Below are 25,395 nucleotides of genomic sequence, written 5' to 3'. Positions count from 1 at the left end.
CTCAGATGAAGGGTTATGGAATTAACTGCAGTTGATTTGAAAAAATTCAGACACACACACACAGTCTGCCTCTCTATTAAAATCTGAGCTTCGTGGGAGTAAAGGCTCTCTTCCTCTTTTGCAAGTACTAGTACAGTCTTCTAATATTTAAACCTGCTCCCAGCTAAATAAAGGTTTATTGACCTACTTCAATCAATTCAACTTTGCCAGACATTTTAAGGAAAAAAAAATCTGCCCTGGTTTTGCTAGTCTTTCCTCACTAGTTTGCGGTACTCTAAATTTGATGTTTAAGTTGTAAACATCTGTTGTTAATAACACAGGGACAACTCTTTACACCAAGTGACACCTCTTTCCATCCTTGCCTTCTGCTTGCTTTAAAAAATAAAGATACTTACAGTAAAGTTTCGGGTATTATGTCATAGCATCGACTGAGGGATAGGTGTTGGAGGTAGTTGAGCTGGTAAAATTCCTGAAAGCAGTCATTCTTCAGCATGACACTGTCACTGTAACAGAGTAGGAGAAAAAAGTCAAAATCTATCCATCAGTCCCAGAGGGAGAAGACAGGAATAGTCTCCTGCTTGGTTCCTTTGATTCAACACATTGAGATCCTTTCCTCATTCAATAAGGAATCATGATTTTTCAGTTTCTGCTCTAAGATAAATAAACAAAAAATACCTTAAATCTAGGTGGACCAGATTGGGACATCTTCCAACTAAGGTGGAGACATCTAGAAAAAAAAATATGGTCACTGTCAAATGAGGAACATGACAAGGATATTTGCTGTCAACACTTCACTTAACACTGTGCTAGGATTCGGAACAATGCGTTACAGTCACACACTATGAGGACAAATAAACAAAATTATCATCGTGGCATATAAGACTTTCCACCCAGAAAACCCAAGAGACTCATCTGAAAAACTACTGGAAACAGTAAGAGAACTAACTGTGTAAAAGGCCTGGTTAACAAACACCACAGCTTCTCTAGATGTCTAGCAATAGCTGCCTAGAAATATAATAGGAAAAAAAAATCCCCATTCACTACAGCAAAAAGCAAAACCAAACACCACAATATATAAACAAATAACATATATGAACAAACAACATATCACAAAGGTATCATTCAAAATCAGTGAGTGAAATCAGGGATTTTAAAAAAATAATATGGCCACTACCACTGGAAAAAATTTATGTTTCCAATTCAAATAATACATCCAAATAAATTCCACATATATTAAAAACTTCTAAAGGCACAAATGTGGGTAAGTATTCACTGGATCTTGAGATAGGTATGGAGTTTCTAAACAAAAAAGAAAACATTAAGGGAACACTGATAAATAACTAAATAAAAATGTAAAAACTCTACCATGTTAAAGCAAAATAGCACACAAGTAGAATTAACAAAGTAAGAGAAAACGGAGAATAAACGTTTCCAACATACATTTAGCAGAGAGCTAATGGTCTTAATATGCAAAGAGTATAAAAAAAGATAAACAATAGAACATGGGCTAAGAACACAAACAGATACCTTTTATAAAATACAGACATAATGAAAATGGAGCAAGAAATGGGAAATAAAATCAAAATATTACTCTTCTGCTATCAAGTGGAAAAAACTCTATTATAATAACCCAAATTGATGAAATATAATATAGCAGGTACCCTCATATACTAAAAGTGGATATCTAATTTTACACAGCCTTTCAGAAGAACTGGTTTTGTTTGTGAGGATGAATGGATTTGTTTTAAGTGTTCAGGACATTACACACTTTACTCTCTGGCTCAGTAATTCCACTTTTAGAAAAATAATTAAAGATGTGCATTAAATAATTAGAGATGTACATTAAAATAGTCATTGTAATGAGTGTTATAAAAGCCCTTCCCCCCAATTAGTTTAAGGGGTCAAACTTTATCCATTCTACAGAACACGATGCTAACAACAGCTACTAAAAAGCTTTTGAATAACATTTCATGACATGAAATAATACTCAGTATATATACCGTATGGTGAAAACAAGACAAAACATATACAATGCATTACAATCTCAATGTGGTTCAAACACACAAACTCACATACCCGGAGACAGAGGGTGGGGTTGGAAGGCTGAAAGGAAATACACCCAAAGGTTGACGCCATTACCAAAGGTGGTGGGATCGGAGATAACTTTTCAGAATTTGGAAGAAAATCATACTCGGTCGTTGGTAAGCAGAAAACGAATCAGTTACGAGGCATTTACTTTAAAAAATATAGGCGGATTGTATTAATATTTGAGGGTTTTTCTTGCCTTCTCACAGCTCCACCTTCAGCTCCATCCCTTCCCCTAAATCCTAGACTTGCATTTCCAACCTTCTCCTCAACATATCCACTGGGCTATATGACAGCTACGCCAGGCTTTTTTTTTTTGGGGGGGGGGTCCTTTTGTCTTTTAGGGCTGCACCAGCAGCACATGGAGGCTCCCGGACTAGGGGTCAAATTGGAGCTGCAGCCGCCCGCCTCCACCACAGCCACAGCAATGCAGGATCTGAGCCTCGTCTGTGACCTACACCACAGCTCACGGCAATGCTGGATCCTTAACCCACTGTGCAAGGCCAGGAATTGAACCCTCGTCCTCATGGATGCTAGTCGGGTTTGCCAACCACTGGGCCATGACGGGAACTCAGCTATCTCAAGCTTATGCCTGACACCAGATACTTGATTTCTCCCCTAAATCTGCTCCTTCCCTAGTCTTCCCAACCTTAGTAAATGGGAACTACACTGATTCCGCTGCTGTCGCCAAAACCCTGTGAGGCATACTTAACTGTTTGCTCACATCCCACACCCAATCTGTCACCAAATCCTGTTAGATCAGCTGTCAAGACGTGTCCCACGTCGGATCATGTCTTAACTTCCTCACGTGTTACCACCCTGGTCTCCAGCAGCCTTTTCTCAACCCAGCACCAGAACAAGATGTTTCAAAGAAAAAGTCAGATCATTTTGTCCCTGCTCAAAACAACTGAATGGCTTCTCATCTGACTCAGGAAAAAAAATTGCAACAGAGCTTTTGTTTTGGCTTAGAGAGCCCTGGGTCATCTCATCTCTTACCACTGCCCTTGCCTCCTCTCCCACCCCGGCTCCCATGCCCAGAGGGGAAAAATCTCAAACATTAATAACGTGTGTCTGTTTTAAGAAATAAATAACAAGAATTGATTCATTGGCTGATTGCAAAACCACTTGCTGGTCCTTGGTTCTGGGATGTTCTTTCTTTACATATCGACGTGGCTCATTCCTTTACTCCTTCAGGTCTGCGCTCGAGGGTCACGTCTTCAGGGGGGCCTTCTCTTGGACCATTCCAGCTGAAAACAGTTCCCCTTCCTGCTACACTCTACCGGAGCGCTCTGCTTTAAATCTGTCCTCCTTGCGTTTTCATCTCCTCTTCCCAACACTGAGTTCTTTATTGATTGTCTGACTCCCCCACCCCACGGAAGCTGCACAAGGATGACTTTCTCTGTTTCGTTCAAGGCCATGTCTCTCAAGTCTGGAACAGGGCTCTGCGCAGCATAGATGCTGAAGATGGGCACAACACAATTTTGAGTGACCCAATATCTCGCCAGCCAACCAGTCGCCCACAAAATTCACAATCACATACCATCTTATTTCACCACCTTGGGAAAGAAAAAACTTGGGGAATTAAACGGGTTAAGTCTTTTTTTTGGTCTTTTTTGTTGTTGTTATTGTTGCTATTTCTTGGGCCGCTCCCGCGGCATATGGAGGTTCCCAGGCTAGGGGTTGAATCGGAGCTGGAGCCACCGGCCTACGCCAGAGCCACAGCAACTCGGGATCCGAGCCGCGTCTGCAACCTACACCACAGCTCACGGCAACGCCGGATCGTTAACCCACTGAGCAAGGGCAGGGACCGAACCCGCAACCTCATGGTTCCTAGTCGGATTCGTTAACCACTGCGCCATGACGGGAACTCCTAAACGGGTTAAGTCTTTATCTCCAGCCCTTGTTTAAACCCCATCTTCCCTTGGTGAGAAGAGGAAACAGGAGTCACCGCCAAGATTCCTCATCACTATCTCCTTCAATTCACTGGAGTTAGGAGGGATCTTAGAAACTACCTCATCTAACCTGTCATTTCATTTTTAAATTTTATTTTACTATCCTTATTTTTTAAGGCCACATTTGCGGCGTAGGAGTCGAACTGGAGCTGCAGCTGCCGGCCTGAACCACAGCCATGGCAACACCAGATCTGAGCAGCATCTGTGACCCATGCCACAGCTTGCAGCAACACCAAATCCTTAACCCATAGCGCAAGGCCAGGATACCAGTTGGGTTCTTAACCCGCTGAGCCACAATAGGAACTCCTAACCTACCATTTCAGAGAGAATTTCAGCTAAAGAAGTCAAGTCAAATCCAAGACCAAAAGCTAGGTTCTCCAAGACCTGACCTACTGTCCCACAGGGAGGTAGTGTAGTGATGGGTGAAGAATGGAAACATCTACCACCAACAATTCTTGCTCTTTCTCTAGGCACCAGGTGATTCAACATTTTATACACGTATTTACTCATTTATTCCTTACTCTAGCTGTAAGAGATGGCTTCTATCATTAATTCCATTTTATTGATGAGGAAATGGAGGAATAGAAAGGTTAAGCAACCTGCTCAAGGTTACCCAGTACATGGCAGAGTGGGTACTTACACCCAGGTGGTCTGGCACCAGAGGAGGAGCTAAAACAAAATCTGGAAGTTCTCACTGTGGCTCAGCAGGTTAAGAGCCCAAAATAGCCTCCGTAAGGACACAGGTTCAATCCCTGGCCTTGCTCAGTGGGTCAAGGATCTGGTGTTGCCACAAGCTGCAGCATAGGTCGTGGATGTGTCTCGGATCTGGCATTGCTGTGGCTGTGGCATAGGATGGCAGCTGCAGCTCCAGTTCAGCCCCTAGCCTGGGAACTTCCTTATGCTGTAGGCGCAGTCACTAAAAAAAAAAAATTGTATTACCATCTATACAATGAAATAGTGTGTGCCATGACTAACGATACCCATTTAAAAAGCTTTGCTTCTCATTGTATAATTAAGAAAACTAACACTTCAGCTTTTATTCTGCATCTATGTCTTTGTCCTGAACGTGTCAAGTAAGCAGGATTTTACTACCTATTCTTCCTGCCAAAGCTCGGTCAAAAGGCAATCTGTTCTTTTTTGGAAGAACAAAGAAAAGAGCTTTAAGCCAAACTTGGACACAATTTACAGCTGTCTGCCTACAGCAGTGTTTCTCAACCTTACACCCAGAACTTTTTAGTTCATTACATGAAAACCCTCAATAAAGAAGTGGGAAATTCACGGAGTTTCCATGGTAGCTCAGTGGTTAACGAACCTGACTAGCATCCACGAGGGTGCGGGTTCAAGCCCTGGCCCTGCTCAGTGGGTTAAGGATCTATATTGCCGTGAGCTACGGTGTAGGACACAGATGCTGCTCAGATCTGGCACTGCTGTAGCTTTGGCTGGCGGCTACAGCTCCGATTGGATCCCTAGCCTGGGAACCTCCATATGCCACAGGTGTGGCGCTAAAAAGACAAAAAAAAAAAAAGGAAGTGGGAAGTTCATATATGGGATAGAAATGCACATAGGGCACTTATGTGCATTTCTTGGGGATGAAGGAAGAACCAGTGGTGGATTCAACATGAAGAGGATGTCCACTGGTGGGAGTTTAAAAGCCTTGGAAGGCAACTTGGCAAGAACTATCCAAGACTTGAGAACAGAGCCTACTCCTTGACCTGGCAGTTCACTTTTAAGAATCCATTTCTAAGGAAATGCACTCAAAGATTTGTCTCTGCTCATGACAACCTTGTTTATAAAAGGGAAATGCTGCAAGGATTCTAAACATTCATTACAAGATCAACTGATTAAGTTATGAATGAATGAATACAACTTCTTCCAAATATATCTGATGGAATTACCACAAAGCCACTGAAAATGATGAGGGTGTAGCTACTGAAATGGGGTTATCTGAAATAAAAACATATTACAGTATTCCATACACTATGTCCCATTGTAAAAAAACCTTTTTTTTTTTTATATATAGGAAAAAGACTAGCAAAATGTTAGTGAGGTTATGGATTTGTTTTGTGTTCTTACATCCTTTAGGTATATTGGAGAATGACTATATAATACCATAACCAGATTTAAAATTGTGTTGAAAAGGAAAAAGGCATAGAAGAGAAATACTGTGTGGAGGGCAGTAGTTAAGACACAACTGCTGCTTTTACAGGTATCTCAAGAAAATGCTCCCCTTGTCCGAAAACATGGGCAGCTGGACTCAAGCACAGGCAAAGGAATCAAACCCCTGGCCACTTTGGGAAGTCTGGCTCCTATTCTCTACAGCCTTACATGCACATCTGACTCCCCAGAGGACACAGTATATCCTGGAGAAGCAGTTTTCAAACACTGCTTAGATTTTAAGAAGACTTTAACACTCTGCCAATGTTGGTTCAGATCTTTTTAAGTACATTAAAAACTGTAATAAACCTGGAGTTCCCATCATGGCTCAGTGGTTAAAGAACCCGACTAGGATCCATGAGGACGTGGGTTTGATCCCTGGCCTCGCTCAGTGGGTTAAGGATCTGGCGTTGCCATGAGCTGTGGTGTAGGTCACAGACACGGCTCAGATCCCGTGTTGCTGTGGCTGTGGTATAGGCTGGTGGCTGCAGCTCCGATTCGACCCCTAGCCTGGGAACCTCCATGTGCCGTGGGTGTGGCCCTAAAAAGACCAAAGACAAAACAAAACAAAACAAAACAAAAACTGTAATAAAAATACTTATACTCAGATGAGCAGATACTACCATCAAGACATGGAAAAGGGGCTGAGGGCTGTGGCTGGCTTAACTGGGCTTTGTGGAGGCCATAGCCTGAGATCACAAGGGGAAGCTGTTAAAATGCTAAGTGAAGTCAGTCTGAGAGAGAAAGACAAAAACTATAAGAGCACTTATATGTGGAATCTAAAACTATAACACACCAGTGCCTATAATAAAAAAAGAAGCAGATCACAGATATAGAGAACAAACTACTGGTTTCCAGTGGGGAGAAAGGTAAGAAGGGAAGGGGGAAAGGTAAGATAAGCACAGGTACGAACTAGTATGTGTTAAAGAAATAATCGACGAGGACATAGTGTACAAAACAGGGCATAAAACCAATATTTTATAGTAACTATAAAATACAGTATAACCTTTAAAAACTGTGAATCACTCTATTGTTCACCTCTAACTTTTGTAACATTGTACAGCAACTACACTTCAATTAAAAAAAAAAAAATCTTGCCAGGAATTCCCGTTGGGACTCAGTGGAAACAAATCTGACTAGTATCCATGAAGTTGCAGGTTCAATCCCTGGCCTTGCTCAGTGGGCTAAGAATCTGGCATTGCCGTGAGCTGTGGTGTAGGTCACAGATGCAGCTCAGATCTGGTATTGCTGTGGCTTTGGCACAGGCCAGTGGCTACAGCTCCAATTCGACCCCTAGCCTGCGAAAAAAAAAAAAAATCTTGCCATCTGCAAACACTTATCTTTGCAAATCAAGATTCTGTTAATATTAGACAAATAAAACAAAGCATAACTGAATGCTGAAGGTTATAAAGACTTTGTCACATAGTACCCTTGACTTTAAATTCCTGTGTTTGTCTAAACAACTTCATTGTCCTCTTAGACCGAACTGAAAAAAAGAGTTATAAATATGAACTTAGAAAGAGGGCTTATAAACAGGGTTTTTTAAACTTGGTACTATTGACATTTCAGACCAGATTCTTTTCTGTGTGTTATTCTGCTGTCCTGTGCATTGTTCACCAGCATTCCTGGCTTCTGTCCACTAGATGCCAATAACACCCCTGCAGCCGTGACAATCAAAAATGTCTCTAGACCTCAACAAATGTCCCCTGCATGGTCCCAGTTGAGAACCACTGCTTAAAACTAAGCAAACACCAGGACAATTCCCTTCGTGGCTCAGCGGCTAACGATCCCGACTAGGATCCATGAGGATGTGGGTTCAATCCCTGGCCTCACTCAGTGGGTTAAGGATCCAGCATTGTGGTGAGCTGTGGTGTAGGTGGCAGATGCAGCTCAGATCCTGCATTGATGTGGCTGTGGTGTAGGCCGGCAGCAGCAGCTCCAATTTAACCCCTAGTCCGGGAACTTCCACATGCCGCACCTTAAAAAAAAAAAAAAAAAACCACACACACACACAAAACAACTAAGCAAACACTGCATTTATTGATTTTTATGTTGGGGTTTTACTTAATTTAGTTAAAGTAAGTTCTTCTGGAGTTCCCACTGTGGCTCAGCAGGTTAAAAATTCAACATAGTGTCCCTGAGGAAGCCTGGCCTCGATCAGTGGTTAAAGATCTGGTGTTGCCACAAGCTGCAGTACAGGTCGTAGATGTGGCTTGGATCCAGCACTGCTGTTGCTGCTGCTGTGGCATAGGCCTGCAGTTGCATCTCTGATTTTACCCCTAGCCTGAGAACTTCCATATGCTGCAGGTGCAGTCGTAAAAAGAAAAGAGAAAAAAAAAGGTCTTCTGCTTAAACATAAATTAAACATAAATGCTTCCAGATTCTGGATTCAAACCTTGACACTATCCCACCAGCTTTACCTACCACTTCTGATCAGCGGCTATAACAATGGCAGCACATGAACTGGATTAAATGAGGCAGTTTATGGAGGACCGTGCTTGGGAGATGCTTGAGAAATCAAACTTGCTGTTATTGTTGGGTTTGCCGTTGCTAAGGGTCCAGCAGCCTGGAGAGTCTTACCTGATTTCTGCAGATTCTTTCGGTAGCCGCTGAGATTCAGCTGGGTGATGGTCTCTGACACGTGTGCAACAGCCACCTGCACGTGCTTTTCAGTGAAGTCATAACACCAGGAGAGGTTCAGCTCATCCAATCTGGACACGAGAGGGATGATGAGGAGAGTATAAAAGTGTCACCCACTTTTCTAGATAGCACTGCCTCAGGCTGCAAACCAAGAAAGTACAAAGCTGTACTTTCCTTACCATTTTCTGATAGAACCTCTGCTTCTCTAAGCAGCTACATCTGCTCACCTGAAACTGCCTTCACCTATCTAGGTCCAGTTTGTCCCAGAAAGTCTCCAGGAGATGTGAGCCAAAGCCTTAGTGAATGCTGCCCCCTTGTGGAAGTGGAGGGGAACGCTCTCCTTGCCTGCTGAGGGCTCGAACCTCATCCTAGGTAGGGCTCAAGGGGGAAACTCCAGGCTGTACATTTTTTTTTTTTTTCTCAACCACCTGGGTTGTTAGCCAAAAACTACGAAGAATGAGCAAGTCCCTCAGATGTTTTAGAAAAATTGACAGATTGTGCTGGGGATTCCTAATAAAGAGATGCTCATATTACAAAAATCCACGTTTATCTTATTTGGCCTCTGCTAAGTGAGCAAATGAGGGCTTCAAAGTAAAAGTCCAACCATTAAACTACACACTCCATTCCTGACATTGCTGAGAAAATGTAGGGTTACCATTTTATCTCATTGACAACATGCTTATCCAAAGGCAATCTACTTTCAACAGGTCACTAAGGAGAAATAGGTATAATGCTATAGCACAGAGACCAAGGGATATTAAAGAGGACACACGCATAGACTATTGGGTATTCTGTGAACCATGTCCTCCCTCACGTATTAATTTCTCTAACTCTGTAGTCTTCCTTTATATACTGATATTACTACATAAAAGATAAATCAACCAAAGTCATGGAGTGTTCTGCAATAACAATATAATAACTGTTAAGTTAGGTCTACAGATTTTATAAAGCCTGACTGTATAGTCAGGTGTACACAGAATACTTTGAAGCATACCACTAATAAACACACTACTAAATTTCCCTTGTTTTAATAGTCACAGAAAAAAAAAAAGGGATCACTATACATGTGTCCTTTGCAGACTTAATCGACTTGGCTCTTGAGTTGAGATGGGAAGTTTGGAGGGCAAAGGATATTGCATTATCCAAATCAAGAGCTCAGAGAGTTAGGAATAGCTTAAAAATTTTATCTGATTATATTCTTTAAAATTTTTTATTTTTAATTTTTAAAAAACAATTTTTAGGGCCACATCCATGGCATATGGAGGTTCCCAGGCTAAGGGCTGGATCGGAGCTACAGCTGCTGGTCTACACCACAGTCCCAGCAATGCCAGATTCTTAACCTGCTGAGTGGGGCCAGGGATTGAACCCTCATCCTCATGGATGCTAGTAGGGTTCGTTACCACTGAGCTACAATGGGAACTCCTCCAATTCTATTCTGATGTGAGAGATAATTGTATATATGAAACAGTTCTATAATCAAATCTCAAATTTCTCCTACCTGGAACAGCTGCTCAGCAAGGTCTTTAGGGCAGATTCGGAGAATCCAGAACACCCAGAAAGGTTTAGTCGCACTAAATTTGTGTTCTGAGCAAGATTACTGGAAAAAGAGAACAGTGTCATAACACCAACAAAACACTCTTATTCAATCGACAAGCATGAGGTAAGTGATGTAGTTAAAAGTACTCAGACCTCTGAGTCAAAAGTTTGTTTTTTTCTCTTTAAAGGGCCGCGTGTGTGGCATATGGAAGTTCCCGGACTAGGAGTCGAATTGGAGCTGCAGCTGAGAGCTACGCCTCAGCCACAGCAACACTGGACTGAGCCACATCTGTGATCCATGCTGCAGTCTGTGGCAACACCAGAACTTAACCCACTGAGCGAGGTCAGGGATCGAACCCACATCCTCATGGATATTAGCTGGGTTTTTAACTTGCTGAGCCACAACAGGAACTCCCTGAGTCAGAAGTTTAAATTCGCATCTTATGATCTCTATGGCACCAAGTAGGATGCTTTGCCTTAGTTTACTCCTCTGGGAAATGGCAACATCAGCACTTTTTGTTAATAAAGGCCTTAGTACAGTATCTGGGACACAGTGAGTACACAACAAACACTGATCAATGTACTTTTTAAATTGAAAAAAAAAACAAAAACAAAAAACAAGAAAAATCCAGCATAAAACATATTTCCATTTCACCCACAGCCAGAGTTAGTTGTAGGTAAATGTCTATGTGTCAAGTCACCAGGTTGCTTCAATTAAGTGTCTCTCAGATTTGCCCTCTCCTCCTTCCCAAATGCCTCATGTTAGTGAAACTTAGTGATGAAGGGCAAGAGTTCTGGAATCATACTGTATTGCCAGGTTCAAATCTCACTTCTGCCACCTACTAACTATGTGACCTTGGACAAGTTATTCAGCCTCTCTGTTCCTCAGTTTCCATATCTGTAAAAAGGGAACAGTAAGAACATATTTCATGGGGTTGCTGTGAGGATTAAATCAGAATACCTTTAAAGAACCTAATATTTGGCACATGGTACCCACCCAAATACATGTTAGCTACTATTATTATTGTAATTCTATTGCTTTCCATCAGGGTTTTTTCTTTGTTGTTTTTTGTCTTTTCTGGGGCCAACCAGCAGCATATGGAGGTTCCCAGGCTAGGGGTCGAATTGGAGCTGTAGCTGCTGGCCTGCAGCACAGCCACAGCAACGCCAGATCCAAGCCGCGTCTGCAACCTATATCACAGCTCATGGCAATGCCGGATCCTTAACCCAATGAGCGAGGCCAGGGATTGAACCTGCAACCTCATGGTTCCTAGTCGGATTCGTTGACCACTGAGCCATGACAGGAACTCCAGGTTTCATCATTTCTCACCTGAATGAATATATAACTAGTGTAGTTTCCTCTAGGTCTGACTGACCCTCTGAGGTGCTCAATGAGTTAGTTTTCTAAAATTCAACACTGACGTGTCCCTTCCGTTCTCAGATCCACTCTCTTTACCAGCTTCCCTCTTTGTTGCCCACAACAGCATCCACACTTCTTCCACTGTGGTGGGGCCCACTGTGATCCGGTCCCTGAGGACCCTCATCCGCCACTTCCCTCACTGAGCCCCACACTCTGGCAATTCCCAACCACTTTGGAGATGAGACCCATGCAGGCAGCTTCACCCGGAATGCTTCCTGCGCTGTACTATGTGGAGAACTCCTACCTACATATTTTCAATACTCAGCTTAAGAGTCACTTCCTCTGAGAAGGCTGCCCTCTCGGAATTTAATTAGGTCTCTGCGTGTTGCCACGCATTCACCAACACATTTCACAAACACATTGCACTGTAATTATCTGTCTCTCCCATGAACAAGGGAGGCACCACACCTTGATTCGTCCTTGTAGATCTAGAACCTAGCGTGACACCTGCCACTGCAGGCAGTGGGCAGACGCTGGTGGCCTAGGCGAGTCCTGGAAGGTTTCACAGAAGCTGGAACACGGCGCTGGATATTTTTTGAGTCCATCTGGATAGGGACAGGACACCCCAGGTACCGTCCAAAACCAAAATGAACAAAATGCATAGGCAACTGCCTTTGGGCCATGCCCCTGGTGGCCACTCACTTGACAATGGGATCCGAAAGCCGCAGGCCTTCCAGGCTGAGATTCTGCAACTTGGAGCACTGGGACAGAAGGCCGTGGAGGGTAGACACATCGATCACAGAGTTTGACAAGTCCATGTGCTGTACACGAAAAGGGCTGAACACAGAAGGAAGGAAAAGAGGCTCGCCAAGGTGGCTCACACAAGTTCATCCAGCTCAAAGCCAACCCCTCCTCCCCTCCAGCTGGGCAGTCCCTTGCAAACAAAATAATTTCAAGTGTGGGCTCTAGTTTTGGTCATAAAATAAATGGCTACGAGCTAATTCTCACCCTCATTCATTTTATTTTATTTATTTAGAGCTGTACCCGTGGCCTATGGAAGTTCCCAGGCTAGGGGATGAACTGGAGCTGCAGCCACGGGCCCGTGCCACAGCCATAGCAATGCCACATCCGAGCCGCGTCTGTGACCTATACCACAGTTTAGAGCAACGCTGGACCCTTAACCCACTGCGTGAGGTCAGGGATTAAACCCGCATCCTCTGGGATCCCAATCAGGTTCTTAACCTGTGGAGCCACAACAGGAACTGCCCACCCTCATTCATTTTAAAATCCAGGAGTTCCCATCGTGGTGCAGTGGTTAACGAATCCGACTAGGAACCATGAGGTTGCAGGTTCGGTCCCTGCCCTTGCTCAGTGGGTTAACGATCCGGCGTTGCCGTGAGCTGTGGTGTAGGTTGCAGACGCGGCTCGGATCCCGCGTTGCTGTGGCTCTGGCGTAGGCCGGTGGCTACAGCTCCGATTCAACCCCTAGCCTGGGAACCTCCATATGCCGCGGGAGCGGCCCAAGAAATAGCAACAACAACAACAAAAGACAAAAGACAAAAAAAAAAAAAAAAAAATCCAGGAGGAACTTTGCCAAGTCCAGACATTGTGCCAATAAAGTCTCACTTAGAAAAGCAAGCAATGGGCATCATGAGAATGAGCTGGATGTGGGGACAAGGAGATCACGCCGATGAACAGGCCTCCCAGAAAGGGCAGTAGGTGGATGAGCAAGACAGAAAAGACCCTGGAAAGGCACACTGCAGAGGGAGGCTAATATCGAGGTACTTGGAGGAAATTCAGGCGTGGAAATCTTTAAGTAATTAGAAATATGATTTTGTTTGGAAGAGAGGGCTGGGCTAGAGATGAAGATTTGAGAGTCTTGGCATAAACATAGGTGTACAAGACACAGCTTGTCCAAAGACCGTATGTGGGTCGGGAAGAGAAGGCGGCCAGGACAGACCTAGAGTAAGTAACAGAGGAGACCACACATGCGAAGGAAGGAGAACGAGAAGGAAGAGCCAAAGGAGAAGGAAAAACACCAGCGGGACGGGAGCTGCCCTATGACCACAGTGAGGAGGGCAAAGGACTCGAGTCGGAATGCATGTGTCATTCTTAGCTCTGTGACTTGAGCTTATTTTTCTGTTCAGCATCTAGTGATTCCACTCAAGCCTGAGATGGCACTGAACCGCACTGCAAAACTATCAGCCACAGAGATGTACTTCTTCAGAATATTCTACAAAACACATCAAAAGCAGGGCTTTTTTTTTTTTTTTCAGGATGCAGATCTGTCCATGATAGGATCAGAAACCCAGAGTGACAAAATCTGGAAAGTCTCCTCACATTTTTTCTTTATCAGAAACGGGCAGTGAGGAAACAGCTAGGCTGCCTTGGGTCTGCGGGCGAGGACTCTGCTTGGCTTCTGCCTCGTGGGACTCAGGATGCCCATCGGTTGAGGACCTCACGTGCATCCTAGACTCCGGGAAGTGCCCACGAGCAGCCCTGAGTTAAAACGGTAGTGGTATCACTGAAACCTGTGCCATATTTCAACACAAGGGCCATACAGCAATACAGGCCATTCACACCTCACACTGCACGGATGACCTGGCACAGGCCGCAAGGCTGGATATAGAAAAAAAGACACTTCGGTCTGCTTTCTCCAGGGATGTTTCTTTCTTACCTGAAATGTTCGACTAGCGGTTGGTCCATAAATGATCGTGGACAGCGGAAGGCAACCACCCCTCGAGACAGCAGCCGACCAGTCACATCTGGGTGGAGGTTCCTACCTGTGAGGTCTAAGGTCTGCCAGAGAGACTCGTCAAACCTGGAAAAGAGGAGGTGCTCCATTTGGTAAAGTCAGGGCACCGGATACTGGAGACCCTTGTCACTGTTACGAACAAGAGGGCGCAGTCACCGAATCGCCCAGCAGCAAATTCTGAAGCCACCTTTGTTTTTGAGTTGACCGTACAATTAGCTATGGTATTTTTAAGGCACTACTGAATATTTCTTGGTCCTGTCGTGGATAAACTTTCCTCTTCCTCTCTATATGGATTCCCACTTTCGATGGTTCGATGCTATCATGAGCAATGCAGTGATCTGGAACCAGAGAATAAGATTCCAGCACTCAGTGTGATGGAATTGAAAAACCAACGGGAAGAATGTTTCTTCGAATCACTTAACTGATTGCTGAACAGGTAGACAGGTTCAAAATGCCCTGAATGATCCCGCTTGCCGTCTTTGTAAGGCATGACCGACCTCTCACAATTACCCTAAAAAACATGAAAATGTACCTAAAAGAAGGAAAGTTAGCATTACTTTGTTATGAGATAGGATTATCAGGCATCTATTAAGAAAAAGAAGTCATATATCAGCTGTTTTACAATATCTTTTAAGGTTAAAAAATACATATACATGCACAGAATTATATGTGTGTGTATATATATATATGAACTAATAATGTGAAGGAAAAGGGGAAAATATTATTTAGATTTTACATAGTGTTTCCAAAGCACAAAAGAGGTACCAAAATGTACCGAATAGCACAATCAGGGGGCTTTAATCCCCAGAGATTAATTCACTTTAACAAAAAAAGAAAACATGAGCCCAAGCCCATGTGGGAACATTTGAAATGTCTATGAGAATTTCAGTTTTTAATACTGCTTGAGATAAGCAGACCACGATCAAGGACTTTGAAATAACTGCACACTCAATGTGTCATTCGGCCTCTATTTTTAAGGTGGCAAGACTGCAGTGCCTGGCACATACCAAGTGCTTCTTAAATGGCAGTTATTACTTTTATGACAACTGCGATGAAGATGAACAGACTCTGCATGGAAAGGACAGCTGGTGAAAAAAGAAGATCAAGATGGGGTCACTTGGTACAACCACCATGGAGAACGGTACAGAGGTACCTTGGAAAACTATACATAGAACTACCACATGACCCAGCAATCCCACTCTTGGGCATATATCCGGACAAAACTTTCCTTGAAAAAGACACATGCACCCGCATAATCATTGCAGCACCATTCACAAGGGCCGAGACATGGAAACAACCTAAATGTCCATCAATAGATGATTGTATTAAGAAGATGTGGGAGTTCCCGTCGTGGCGCAGTGGTTAATGAATCCGACTAGGAACCATGAGGTTGCAGGTTGGTCCCTGCACTTGCTCAGTGGGTTAACGATCCGGCGTTGCCGTGAGCTGTGGTGTAGGTTGCAGACGCGGCTCAGATCCCACGTTGCTGTGGCTTTGGCGTAGGCTGGTGGCTACAGCTCCGATTCGACCCCTAGCCTGGGAACCTCCATATGCCGCAGGAGCGGCCCAAAGAAATAGCAAAAAGACAAAAAAAAAAAAAAAAAAGAAAAAAAAAGAAGATGTGGTATATATACACAATGGAATACTACTCAGCCATAAAAAAGAATGACATAATGCCATTTGCAGCAACATGGATGGAACTAGAGAATCTCATACTGAGTGAAATGAGTCAGAAAGACAAAGACAAATACCATATGGTATCACTTATATCTGGAATCTAATATAGGGCACAAATGAACCTTTCCACAGAAAAGAAACTCATGAACTTGGAGAACAGACTTGTGGTTGCCGAGGGGGAGGGGGAGGGAGTGGGAGGGATTGGGAACTTGGGGTTAATAGATGCAAACTATTGCCTTTGGAGTTGGATAAGCAATGAGATTCTGCTGTACAGCACTGGGAACTGTATCTAGTCACTTAGGATGGAGCATGATAATGTGAGAAGAAAGAATGTATACATGTATGTGTAACTGGGTCACCTTGCTGTACAGTAGAAAATTGATAGAACACTGTAAACCAGGTATAATGGAAAAAATAAAAATCATTATATATATATGTAAAAAGATGGGGTCACTTAGGTGGGAATAAGTGAAAGTCAGCCATTACTTAACCCAGTATCCCAGGTGCATAAACCTGTCTGCGACACTTCTGAGCCAGTAGAGTCAGCCCTCCCTATCCACGGGTTCCACCAACCACAGCTTGGTGGATACAGAGACAGAGGGCCAACTGTCCTATACCATTTTACATAAGGGACTTGAGCATCTGCAGATTTGGGCACACACAGCGGGCTCAGAACCAATGCCCAGTGGATACCGTCAACTGCAGCCCACTCCTATAAATACCCAGAGTGTCTTATTCCCAGTGTTCTTGTGAATGGAGCAGGGGCTCCTGCTGTCTCACAGAGTCCGAGATGTGCAAAGGGAGAGGAGAGACAGATGGCCTTTTAGCACAATGCAAAGGATGGCCAGAGGCTGACTGGTGGGGAAAAGGTGAAGAAGGAAAAACAGTCATTTTCCCTCTGCGTCTGGCCTGTTACTGCCTTCCCAGCTCACCAAGACTTCCCAGCTGCAGCTCACTGTCCATACCGGAAAGGGGTGCCCTCAAACTAACAGAAACCCCAACACCTGTTGGCTAAACACGTCCATGAGCTGGGCAACAAGCTGGCCTCTTTATTCCTCATCCACGCAACTGCCCTGTCCTGAAGGTATCATCACCCCCATTTTATATATGTGGACACGGAGGCTCAGAAGGGTCAGGTACCTCACTCAGGTCCCAGAGAGCCTTAGCAGCAGAGGCTGGGTTCCTGCCCAGGTCTAATACGCACTGCACTCACTGCCCAGCCCACCTTGGGTGTGAGAAAGGGCTGTGCCTTCGTGTACCCCCATCACCCCTTTCCCTGTCAGTACCCCGCCTGGCCCAGAGTCAGCACCAATAAGCATGTGCTATACTGAGCACAGAGAAACAGGGTTTCTGAAATGGGATAAATCACCTCCAGCAGAGTGCTCCCTTCACCATGAAATACGACACTAATTATTATTAAAAACAAGATATCTAGTTTGCTTTGTGCTACTATAGATTTTTTTTTTTTTTCTCTTTCATTGGCTGCCCCACGGCATATGGAGTTCCCAGGCCAGGGATCAGATCTGAGCCACAGCTGCGACCAGTGCTGCAACTGGAGCAACGCCGGATCCTTAACCCACTGTGCCGGGCTGGGGAACCGAACCTCCTTCTCAGAGCTCCAGAGACACTGCCCGTCCTGTTGTGCCACAGCAAGAAATCTTTTTCTTAGTTTTCAGTTTCACCAGACCTGAATAAATTAATAAATAACCCTTTTCTTCTCCACCCTCCACATTTACCAAAAGGGGTGAAAATACTCACGCTAGATGATACCATCTTTTACAAACGCTGGAGACTTTCAGGAGCTCAGGGAGGCACAGACAGGAAAAGATTCCTAAGAGCAGCTCATCTGGAAGGGAGTCCCATGAAACACCTTTGAGGGTAAAAAAAAAAAAGTGTTTTCCCATCACCATTCTTTTGTCCTATCAAGCCTACCACGTCTCTTCATGCACTTAAAGGATACACCACATGCAGCTTAAAAGGGGGATTTAATGCTAAATGCATTACTCATCCTCATTCTGTTCACCCACTGTTGATGGACCCTGAAGTGAGTACCATACTTTCTCAGCAAAGAAGAGAAAATCACGAAAACTTTCCATAATATTCTCTTCAGGGCCCACTGGCCAATCTTAGGCAAGAACTGGACAAGTGGAAGTTCAGGTCAAGTCCCATCCTTCTCAGATCTCAGACAGTCCTGTCTAAGACATCATGATGCTTTTGGTTGTTAAGGAATTAGCATCTCTCTCTGAAGTGGATTCAATAGTAGATTTACCAAATAGTGACCTTATTTGAAAGAGGAATGAAACTTCGTCTTCTTTCAGGTATATAGAAAGCATCTAGAAGCCAATTTACCTAAACGTGCACTAGCAAAAGGATATTCTCATCTTTTTTTTTTTTTTTTTTTTTGGTCTTTTTGCCATTTTCTTGGGCCGCTCCCACGGCATATGGAGGTTCCCAGGCTAGGGGTCGAATCGGAGCTGTAGCCACCAGCCTATGCCACAGCCACAGCAAGGCGGGATCCCAGCTGCGTCTGCGACCTACACCACAGCTCACGGCAACGCCGGATCCTTAACCCACTGAGCAAGGCCGGGGATCAAACCTGCAACCTCATGGTTCCTAGTCGGATTCGTTAACAACTGAGCCATGACGGGAACTCCAAGATATTCTCATCTCTTAATTTGAGAGGTATGCACTCAGCACGTACCACGATGCCAGGGATCGTTTTAGGTGTTGGGGAGAAAGCAGTAACCAGCACAAAATACCTTCTCATGGAGTTTACATTCCAGTGAGAGGGAACAATCACAGGATATTAATTACATGATATGCTAAAAATGGTTAAAATTACATGATATGTTATGCGGAAAAATGATGTGGGGTAAAGGAGGGGGCGGGGAGGATGGGGACCAGTGTTAGAAGTCTGAGCACAGCAGTCAGGAAGGCCTCACCCGTCCAGCAATTACTGAGCAAAGGCTGAATCCAGAGAGGGAACCAGCCCCGGGAGTCTCTGGAATGTGTTTGAGGTACAGGAACAGCATGCTTGTTTTGAGGAACAGCATGGAGGCCAGCATAGAAGACAGTGAGCAAGTGGCTGGGAGGGTGGAAGAGGCCAGAGGAGTGAGAGGGGGCCAGGTTGTGCAGGGCTTGAGGAGCCATCAACTTAGACTCTGAAGGTGCTGAGGAGGCGCCAGTGGGTTCTAAGCACAGGAATGACCAGGTCTTGTGTAATTTTAAAAGGATCACTACTGGCTCTGTTGAGAATAAACTGGAGGGAGAAAAAGGTGGATGCAGGAAAGCCAGTTTTCTTAGTCTTATAAAAGTAAATTCTAAACAGCTATTCAACAAGTATGAAACTCTGTAACATATGAAGGGATAGAATAACCAATAAGATCAAGATGACAGTGGCCCAGAAAGAAAGAAATATGCACCAAAGAAATAGTGAGTGTAGATTAGAGCCGCTGGATGATGTGCCTTCTCAGTCTCAATCCCATACACCAATCCTAGCACTATCCTCTTCTGATGGTTAATTTTAGCATCACTTGACTGGGTCAAGGGCTGCCTAGACATTTGGTGAAACACTATTCCGGGCGTGTCTCAGTGAGGGTGTTTCAGGACGAGATTAGCATTTGATCAAGAGACTTAAGACGAGCAGATTATCCTCCCCAACAGGGAGAGCCTCGACCTACCCAAGGCCTGCTTAGGACAAAAGGCTGATGCAGGAGGAACTGGCCCTGGCTCCCTTCCTTGTGCTGGGACCTGGGTCTCTACTTGCTTCAGACCTGGACTGAAACTGATTCCAAGTCTCTGATTCTGATCTTGGGACTTCTCCACCTCCAGGACTGCGTGAGCCAATTCCTTACTAACAAATGTCCCTGTATCTCTGATTTGGTCCATGTCTCTGGAGAACCCTAACATTCTTACCTCCCCATTTAAAAGGTGTCCGTGTTTACTGAACATGGGCATTGCCCCAGACTCTGCGGAGAATGGGATGCAGAGTTGGAGACAGGGCAGGAGGAAAAGAGTGATAAACAGGGCAGTCCCGGTCTCTGGGGACTCTCTGCCCCTATTCCTGGGCAATTCTTTTAAAACATCTGTGCCCTTTCCTCAATCAGAACCCTTCCGTGGTGCCCCCTGAATCTTTAGCCTGAAGTCTACACTGCTTAGCATGAAATTCAAAATCTTCCTGTCAAGGCCCCTCTCATTTTTCTAGGTTCATTATTCAGAAATATGTTCTGGCCATTTGGAGCCACTTGCAATTTTTGGAAGATGTAGATGTTGCATTGCGTCTCATCGCAGTGACTCTGTACCTGCCATGCCCATCGACTGCTATTAACTTAAAATCAAGTGGTCATTAACTATCTACTTACTCACCTATGTAGGCCCCCATACACGGGGGCGGGGGCGGGGGGGGGGAGTACATAGGTACTTGAGAACAAGAACCTGATTGACTTTTTTTTTTTTTGGGATTTTTTGGGCCGCTCGCATGGCATATGGAGGTTCCCAGGCTAGGGATCTAATTGGAGCTGTAGCCACCGGCCTATGCCAGAACCACAGCAACGTGGGATCCAAGTCACATCTGCAACTTACACCACAGCTCACGGCAACATTGGATCCTTAACCCACTGAGCAAGGCCAGGGATCGAACCTGCAACCTCATGGTTCCTAGTCGGATTTGTTAACCACTGAGCCATGACGGGAACTCTGACTTTTTTTTTTTTTTTTTTTTTTTTTAACAATCTTTGTATCCTAAGAAACCAGCACGATGTCTGATATGTTCATGTATTTATTGAACATGCAGTATATGCTGGGGTCTGTTCTACAGACAAAGATGAATAAGGCATGGCCGGCTCAGCCTTTGAGACAGACAAATAAACAGGAAATTTTCATCAAGTATCACAATGAGCTGCTGTAGGGGGTCAGGATGCTTTGCCCTGCATGGTATGGGGGCGGGGCAGGGCAGTAGCCTCTATGGAAAAATGAAGAGAGATGTAGCTGCTCAAGGAATGCCTGCCTCTCCCCCTTTAAAGGATAAAAGCGAAGGACTGGGGAGTCCCCATCCATGGCTCAGTGGTTAATGAATCCAACTAGGAACCATGAGGTTGTGGGTTCGATCCCTGGCCTCGCTCAGTGGGTTGAGGATCCGACATTGCCATGAGCTGTGGTGTAGGTCACAGACGAGGCGGCTCAATCTGGCACAGGCTGGCAGCAACAGCTCTGATTAGACCCCTAGCCTGGGAACCTCCATGTGCCGTGGGTGCAGCCCTAAAAGGACAAAAGACAAAAAAAAAAAAAAGCAAAGGATCGACTGGGGCTCTGAAACCTAGGGGTGGAGGGATGAAGGCAGACCATCCATACGGACCCTGGACCATGACCTGGGAAGCCAGCTCCTCAGTGTTGGCAACAACAACCTGCCATCACTACCACCAAGCTCCTGGTCCAAGGTCAGTGTGGACAGAGGATGGACGTTTTCCAACAGGGCTTCTGCTCTGCTCCCCAAATTGGAAAAAAATTGATGCACAGACTTTCCTCAAGTTTTTCTTCTGATAATTCTTCTTAATTCCCTGACCTCTGCTTCCTCTTGAGTACACAGACCAGGTTCTAGCATTTGATTTGGCAAAAAAAATTACACACTTAGTCACTTCGAATCTAATGTGTTGAGATTTTTACTGTGATCTGCAAAGACCATCCTGCCACCAGGTGCTTGGCCTCCCCAGCAAGCGTGAGAACTACTGGACTGAGGAAGAAGCACCGCTTCCTTTGGAATTCGACTACGTGGCCTCCAAGTCTGCGAACCTTAGGCAAGTTACTCAATCCCTCTGGGGCTCGGTTTCTTCATCTGTAGGAATGGGAATAAAAAGGTTTATCTTGCAGAGTTGCTCACTGTGAAGATTAAATAACTTATGACAAAAGATTAAACAGCAGAGTCACTGTCTCTTTCTTGGCTCTACTCCTTTCCCTCCCCCATAAAATCTGTACATTTTCCTTCTGTGACCTTTTCTTTTTGCTGCGGCTTGGAATTTTTCCCTGTGTGAAAACAGCCCTGCCCTGAGCAGGGTTTGGACAAGGGCTGCAATGGTATGATCTACGGAGACCCCCAAACTGCCCTCTATCTAAGTTTGGGATCCCCAGAAGCAGACCCAGAGGATCTGAGTTAAAGCAGTTTAATTGGGAAGTGATCTCAGAAGTGCTGGAAAGCGTGGAGAGAGGCATAGAAGGGCAGGAAGCCAAGCTGGATGTGTGAATAGAAGATTATCACTATGGGCAACTGGGCTTCAAGTCTGCAGGGACTCCAAGAATGCCCATGGTACCTGCTCCAGCGCTGTCCCAGCCAAGGGCACAGGTGCTGGGGCATTCATCCACCAAGTGCTGTCAGTCATTGGCTGGGGGCTTCTGGGAGGGGGGGCAGGAATGTTGACTCGCCAGCACCTCTGCCCAGAGAAAGCCCTAAATCACAAAGTATCATCTGCATGGAGGAGAAAGCCTTTGGCATAAAAAGGGAATGATGAGCTTCCAAGGGCTATGGATGGGGCACGGAAGGGTCCACTAAAGACCGTGGGGAAAGAAAACAGTGAAGCTTGCTGTGATGTGAAGGACAGGAGAAATGGATATATTCATGAATTTGGGGCTTCTCAATTTAACAGGAAGACATAAGAGATCAGGAACAATGAGAATAGGAGGCCAGCAATTCAAGTGCTGGAAGGAAAACATGGTGCCGCCATGAATGCAGAGGTTGGCCGAGGACAGCAAAGCCTGGCAATGAAGCCACACACGCTGAGTCTAGAATGAGGAGGGCTCTGCATTGCAAGGTCCATCCTGATCTGCTCAACTCCTACTCATCCTCCAGACTGCAGCTTAACTGTCACTTCCTCAGAGGAGCATTCCCACGTCACCACCACAGCCCCCCTACCCAGATGTGCACCTCCAACACCTCGTGCAATACCTGACTTGGAACAGGCATGCAGTACATCTTTCCTCCACGCATCACACCTTTTACTCCCCTTTCATGCAAACTGTGAATGTGCTAATTCTGTACCTGTGTGACTGGTCAACCTTCCTTAACCAGTTACCTGCTAATTAAAGCCTGACGGGCAATGACTACTAGAAGGTGCTCAACTGGTATTTCACAGTGGAATGACTGACACCCGAGAGAAGAATGCTGGCTCTATTTTACAGACGGGCCAGACGTCGGCCTCTCGGGACCAGTTTCCTCATCTGTACAATGACCAGGCTGGCCTAGGGCTCCACTTCAACAAACATTCCTGGGTGCCTAACTAATGCACGAGTGTGGGAGGTGAGTATAAGCACAGTCCTGGGCCCGAGAGCCTCACCAGGAGACAAACTAATACATAACCTGACTTTTTTTTTTTTTTGGTCTTTTTAGGGCCGCACATGTGGCATATGGAGGTTCCCAGGCTAGGGGTCCAATCGGAGCTACAGCTGCTGGCCTACACCACAGTCACAGCAAAGCCAGATCCTAGCCGAGTCTGTGACCTACACCACGGCTCATGGCAACGCCGGATCCTTAACCTACTGAGTGAGGCCAGGGATCGAACCCACAATCTCATGTTTCCTAGTTGGATTCATTAACCAGAGCCATGAAGAGAACTCCCTGACTTTTTTTTTTTTTTTTTTTTTTTAATTATTGCATTGTAGTACCATTGAGCTACAATGACATATTAGCTTCAGGTGTACAGCAAAGTGAATCAACCATACGTCTACACATATCTATTCTTTCTTTCCATAATGGTCACCACAGAACACCAAGTCTACCTGACATTTAAAACTGCCACTTACTGGAGTTCCCGTCGTGGCGCAGCGGAAATGAATCCGACTAGGAACCATGAAGTTGTGGGTTGGATGATCCCTGCCCTCGCTCAGTGGGTTAAGGATCTGGTGTTGCCATGAGCTGTGGTGTAGGTCACAGACATGGCTCAGATCTGGTACTGTTGTGGCTGTGGCCAGCACGTGTAGCTTCAATTGGACCCCTAGCCTAGGAACCTCCACATGCTGCCGGTGCGGCCCTAAAAAGCAAAAAAAAAAAAAAAGCCTGCCACTTACTGAGAGCCCTAAAAAGTCTCAAGCATTTATTAATGCATACTGATTCTAATCTTTGCAGCAACCGTGTCCTAAGTTATAGTATCCCGTTTTATAGATGGGGAAACTTATCTTAGTGGGGTTATTCATTAACTTTACCAAGGTGCTATCAACTATTAGGTGGCAGAGCCAAGAGGCAAACTCGGGCATCTTCTGTCTAGTTTCTGAGCCCCATGTCCCAGTGAAGGCACAGAGCCCTGGAGGTAGATATCTGAAGGCTGGCCACGTGGCACAGGGCACTGTGCCCACAAGGGAGTAGCACGGCCCTGGAGGTGTTCGTGTGGAAGAGGCTCAAGACAGACACCCAGGTACAAAGGTAGTGTCCTCTGTCAGTACATGAGTAATCTTGGGGGGGGGGGGACAAGGAGATAAGATGCAACATGATGAAAGAGACAAAGTCACACAACTGGTAAATGGTAGAGGTGGGAATTCAAACCCAGGTCTGACTTCAAATTCTGCCCTCTTTCTACCCTTTCCCATCCTGAGTACTTCATTTTCTACAAGTTTTAAAAAGGTGAGAATTTTTTTTTTTTGGTCTTTTTAGGGCCCCACCCATGGCACATGTAAGTTCCTGGGCTAGGGGTTGAATTGGAGCTATAGCCACTGGCCTATGCCACAGCCACAGCCACAGCCACGCCAGAGCTGAGCCTCGTCTGCAAGCTACACCCCAGCTCATGGCAATGACAGATCCTTAACCCACTGAGCGAGGCCAGGGATCGAACTTGTGTCCTCATGGATAGTAGCCAGACTTGTTTCTGCTATGCCACAATGGGAACTCCTAAAAAGGTGAGAATTAAACGTGACTTGCTATGGAAAAAGGAATCCACCAGGGCTTGGGGGGGGATGGGGGAGAGAGAGAGTAAAACAAAGATGCTGAAAGCTACCAATGGGTCGGTTGCCAGATGGAAGGAGCAATGGCCAAGAAAAACGCATAGCCTCTGCTAAGCACCCAAGTACCCAGGGCCCCATGGAGTGATCCCAGGACACTGACACTGATTCTAGGGCCCCTGGGGGGGAGTGGAGGCAGAAGGGGTGTCAGAGCCTGAAACTGGATGCTGTTCCAGCAGATGAGACAGAAATCTGTCTTCATATAGATGCCTAAGTGGCTGGGATCCAGGCTTGGGATATGCTTAATCTAATTTTACTTG

General features: G+C 45.2%; 1 protein-coding gene across 7 annotated transcripts in view; it reads right to left on the bottom strand.

Annotated features, from left to right (window-relative positions):
• Positions 1-25,395, bottom strand: part of SKP2 (S-phase kinase associated protein 2) — a 40,071-nt gene that overhangs the window by 8,145 nt on the left and 6,531 nt on the right. For 2 of the 7 annotated variants that reach the window (XM_085001541.1, NM_001171755.1), the window contains 7 exon segments: positions 17,918-18,029; positions 14,405-14,548; positions 12,430-12,564; positions 10,330-10,428; positions 8,772-8,902; positions 676-727; positions 396-503 (listed from right to left, as the gene is read on the bottom strand). In XM_085001541.1, coding sequence (XP_084857667.1) covers positions 396-503; positions 676-727; positions 8,772-8,902; positions 10,330-10,428; positions 12,430-12,564; positions 14,405-14,548; positions 17,918-18,029 — 781 coding nt within the window. 7 annotated transcript variants of the gene reach the window in all.

This window comes from Sus scrofa, chromosome 16 (genome assembly GCF_054392235.1).
Source record: "Sus scrofa isolate SSC_HxYL_T2T_F1_AM1 chromosome 16, Sscrofa_HxYL_maternal_Yorkshire_Landrace_v2.0, whole genome shotgun sequence".
Classification (NCBI taxonomy): domain Eukaryota; kingdom Metazoa; phylum Chordata; class Mammalia; order Artiodactyla; family Suidae; genus Sus; species Sus scrofa.
The sequence above is the reverse complement of the archived record's forward strand: the minus strand, read 5'-3'. Positions and strand labels throughout refer to the sequence as shown.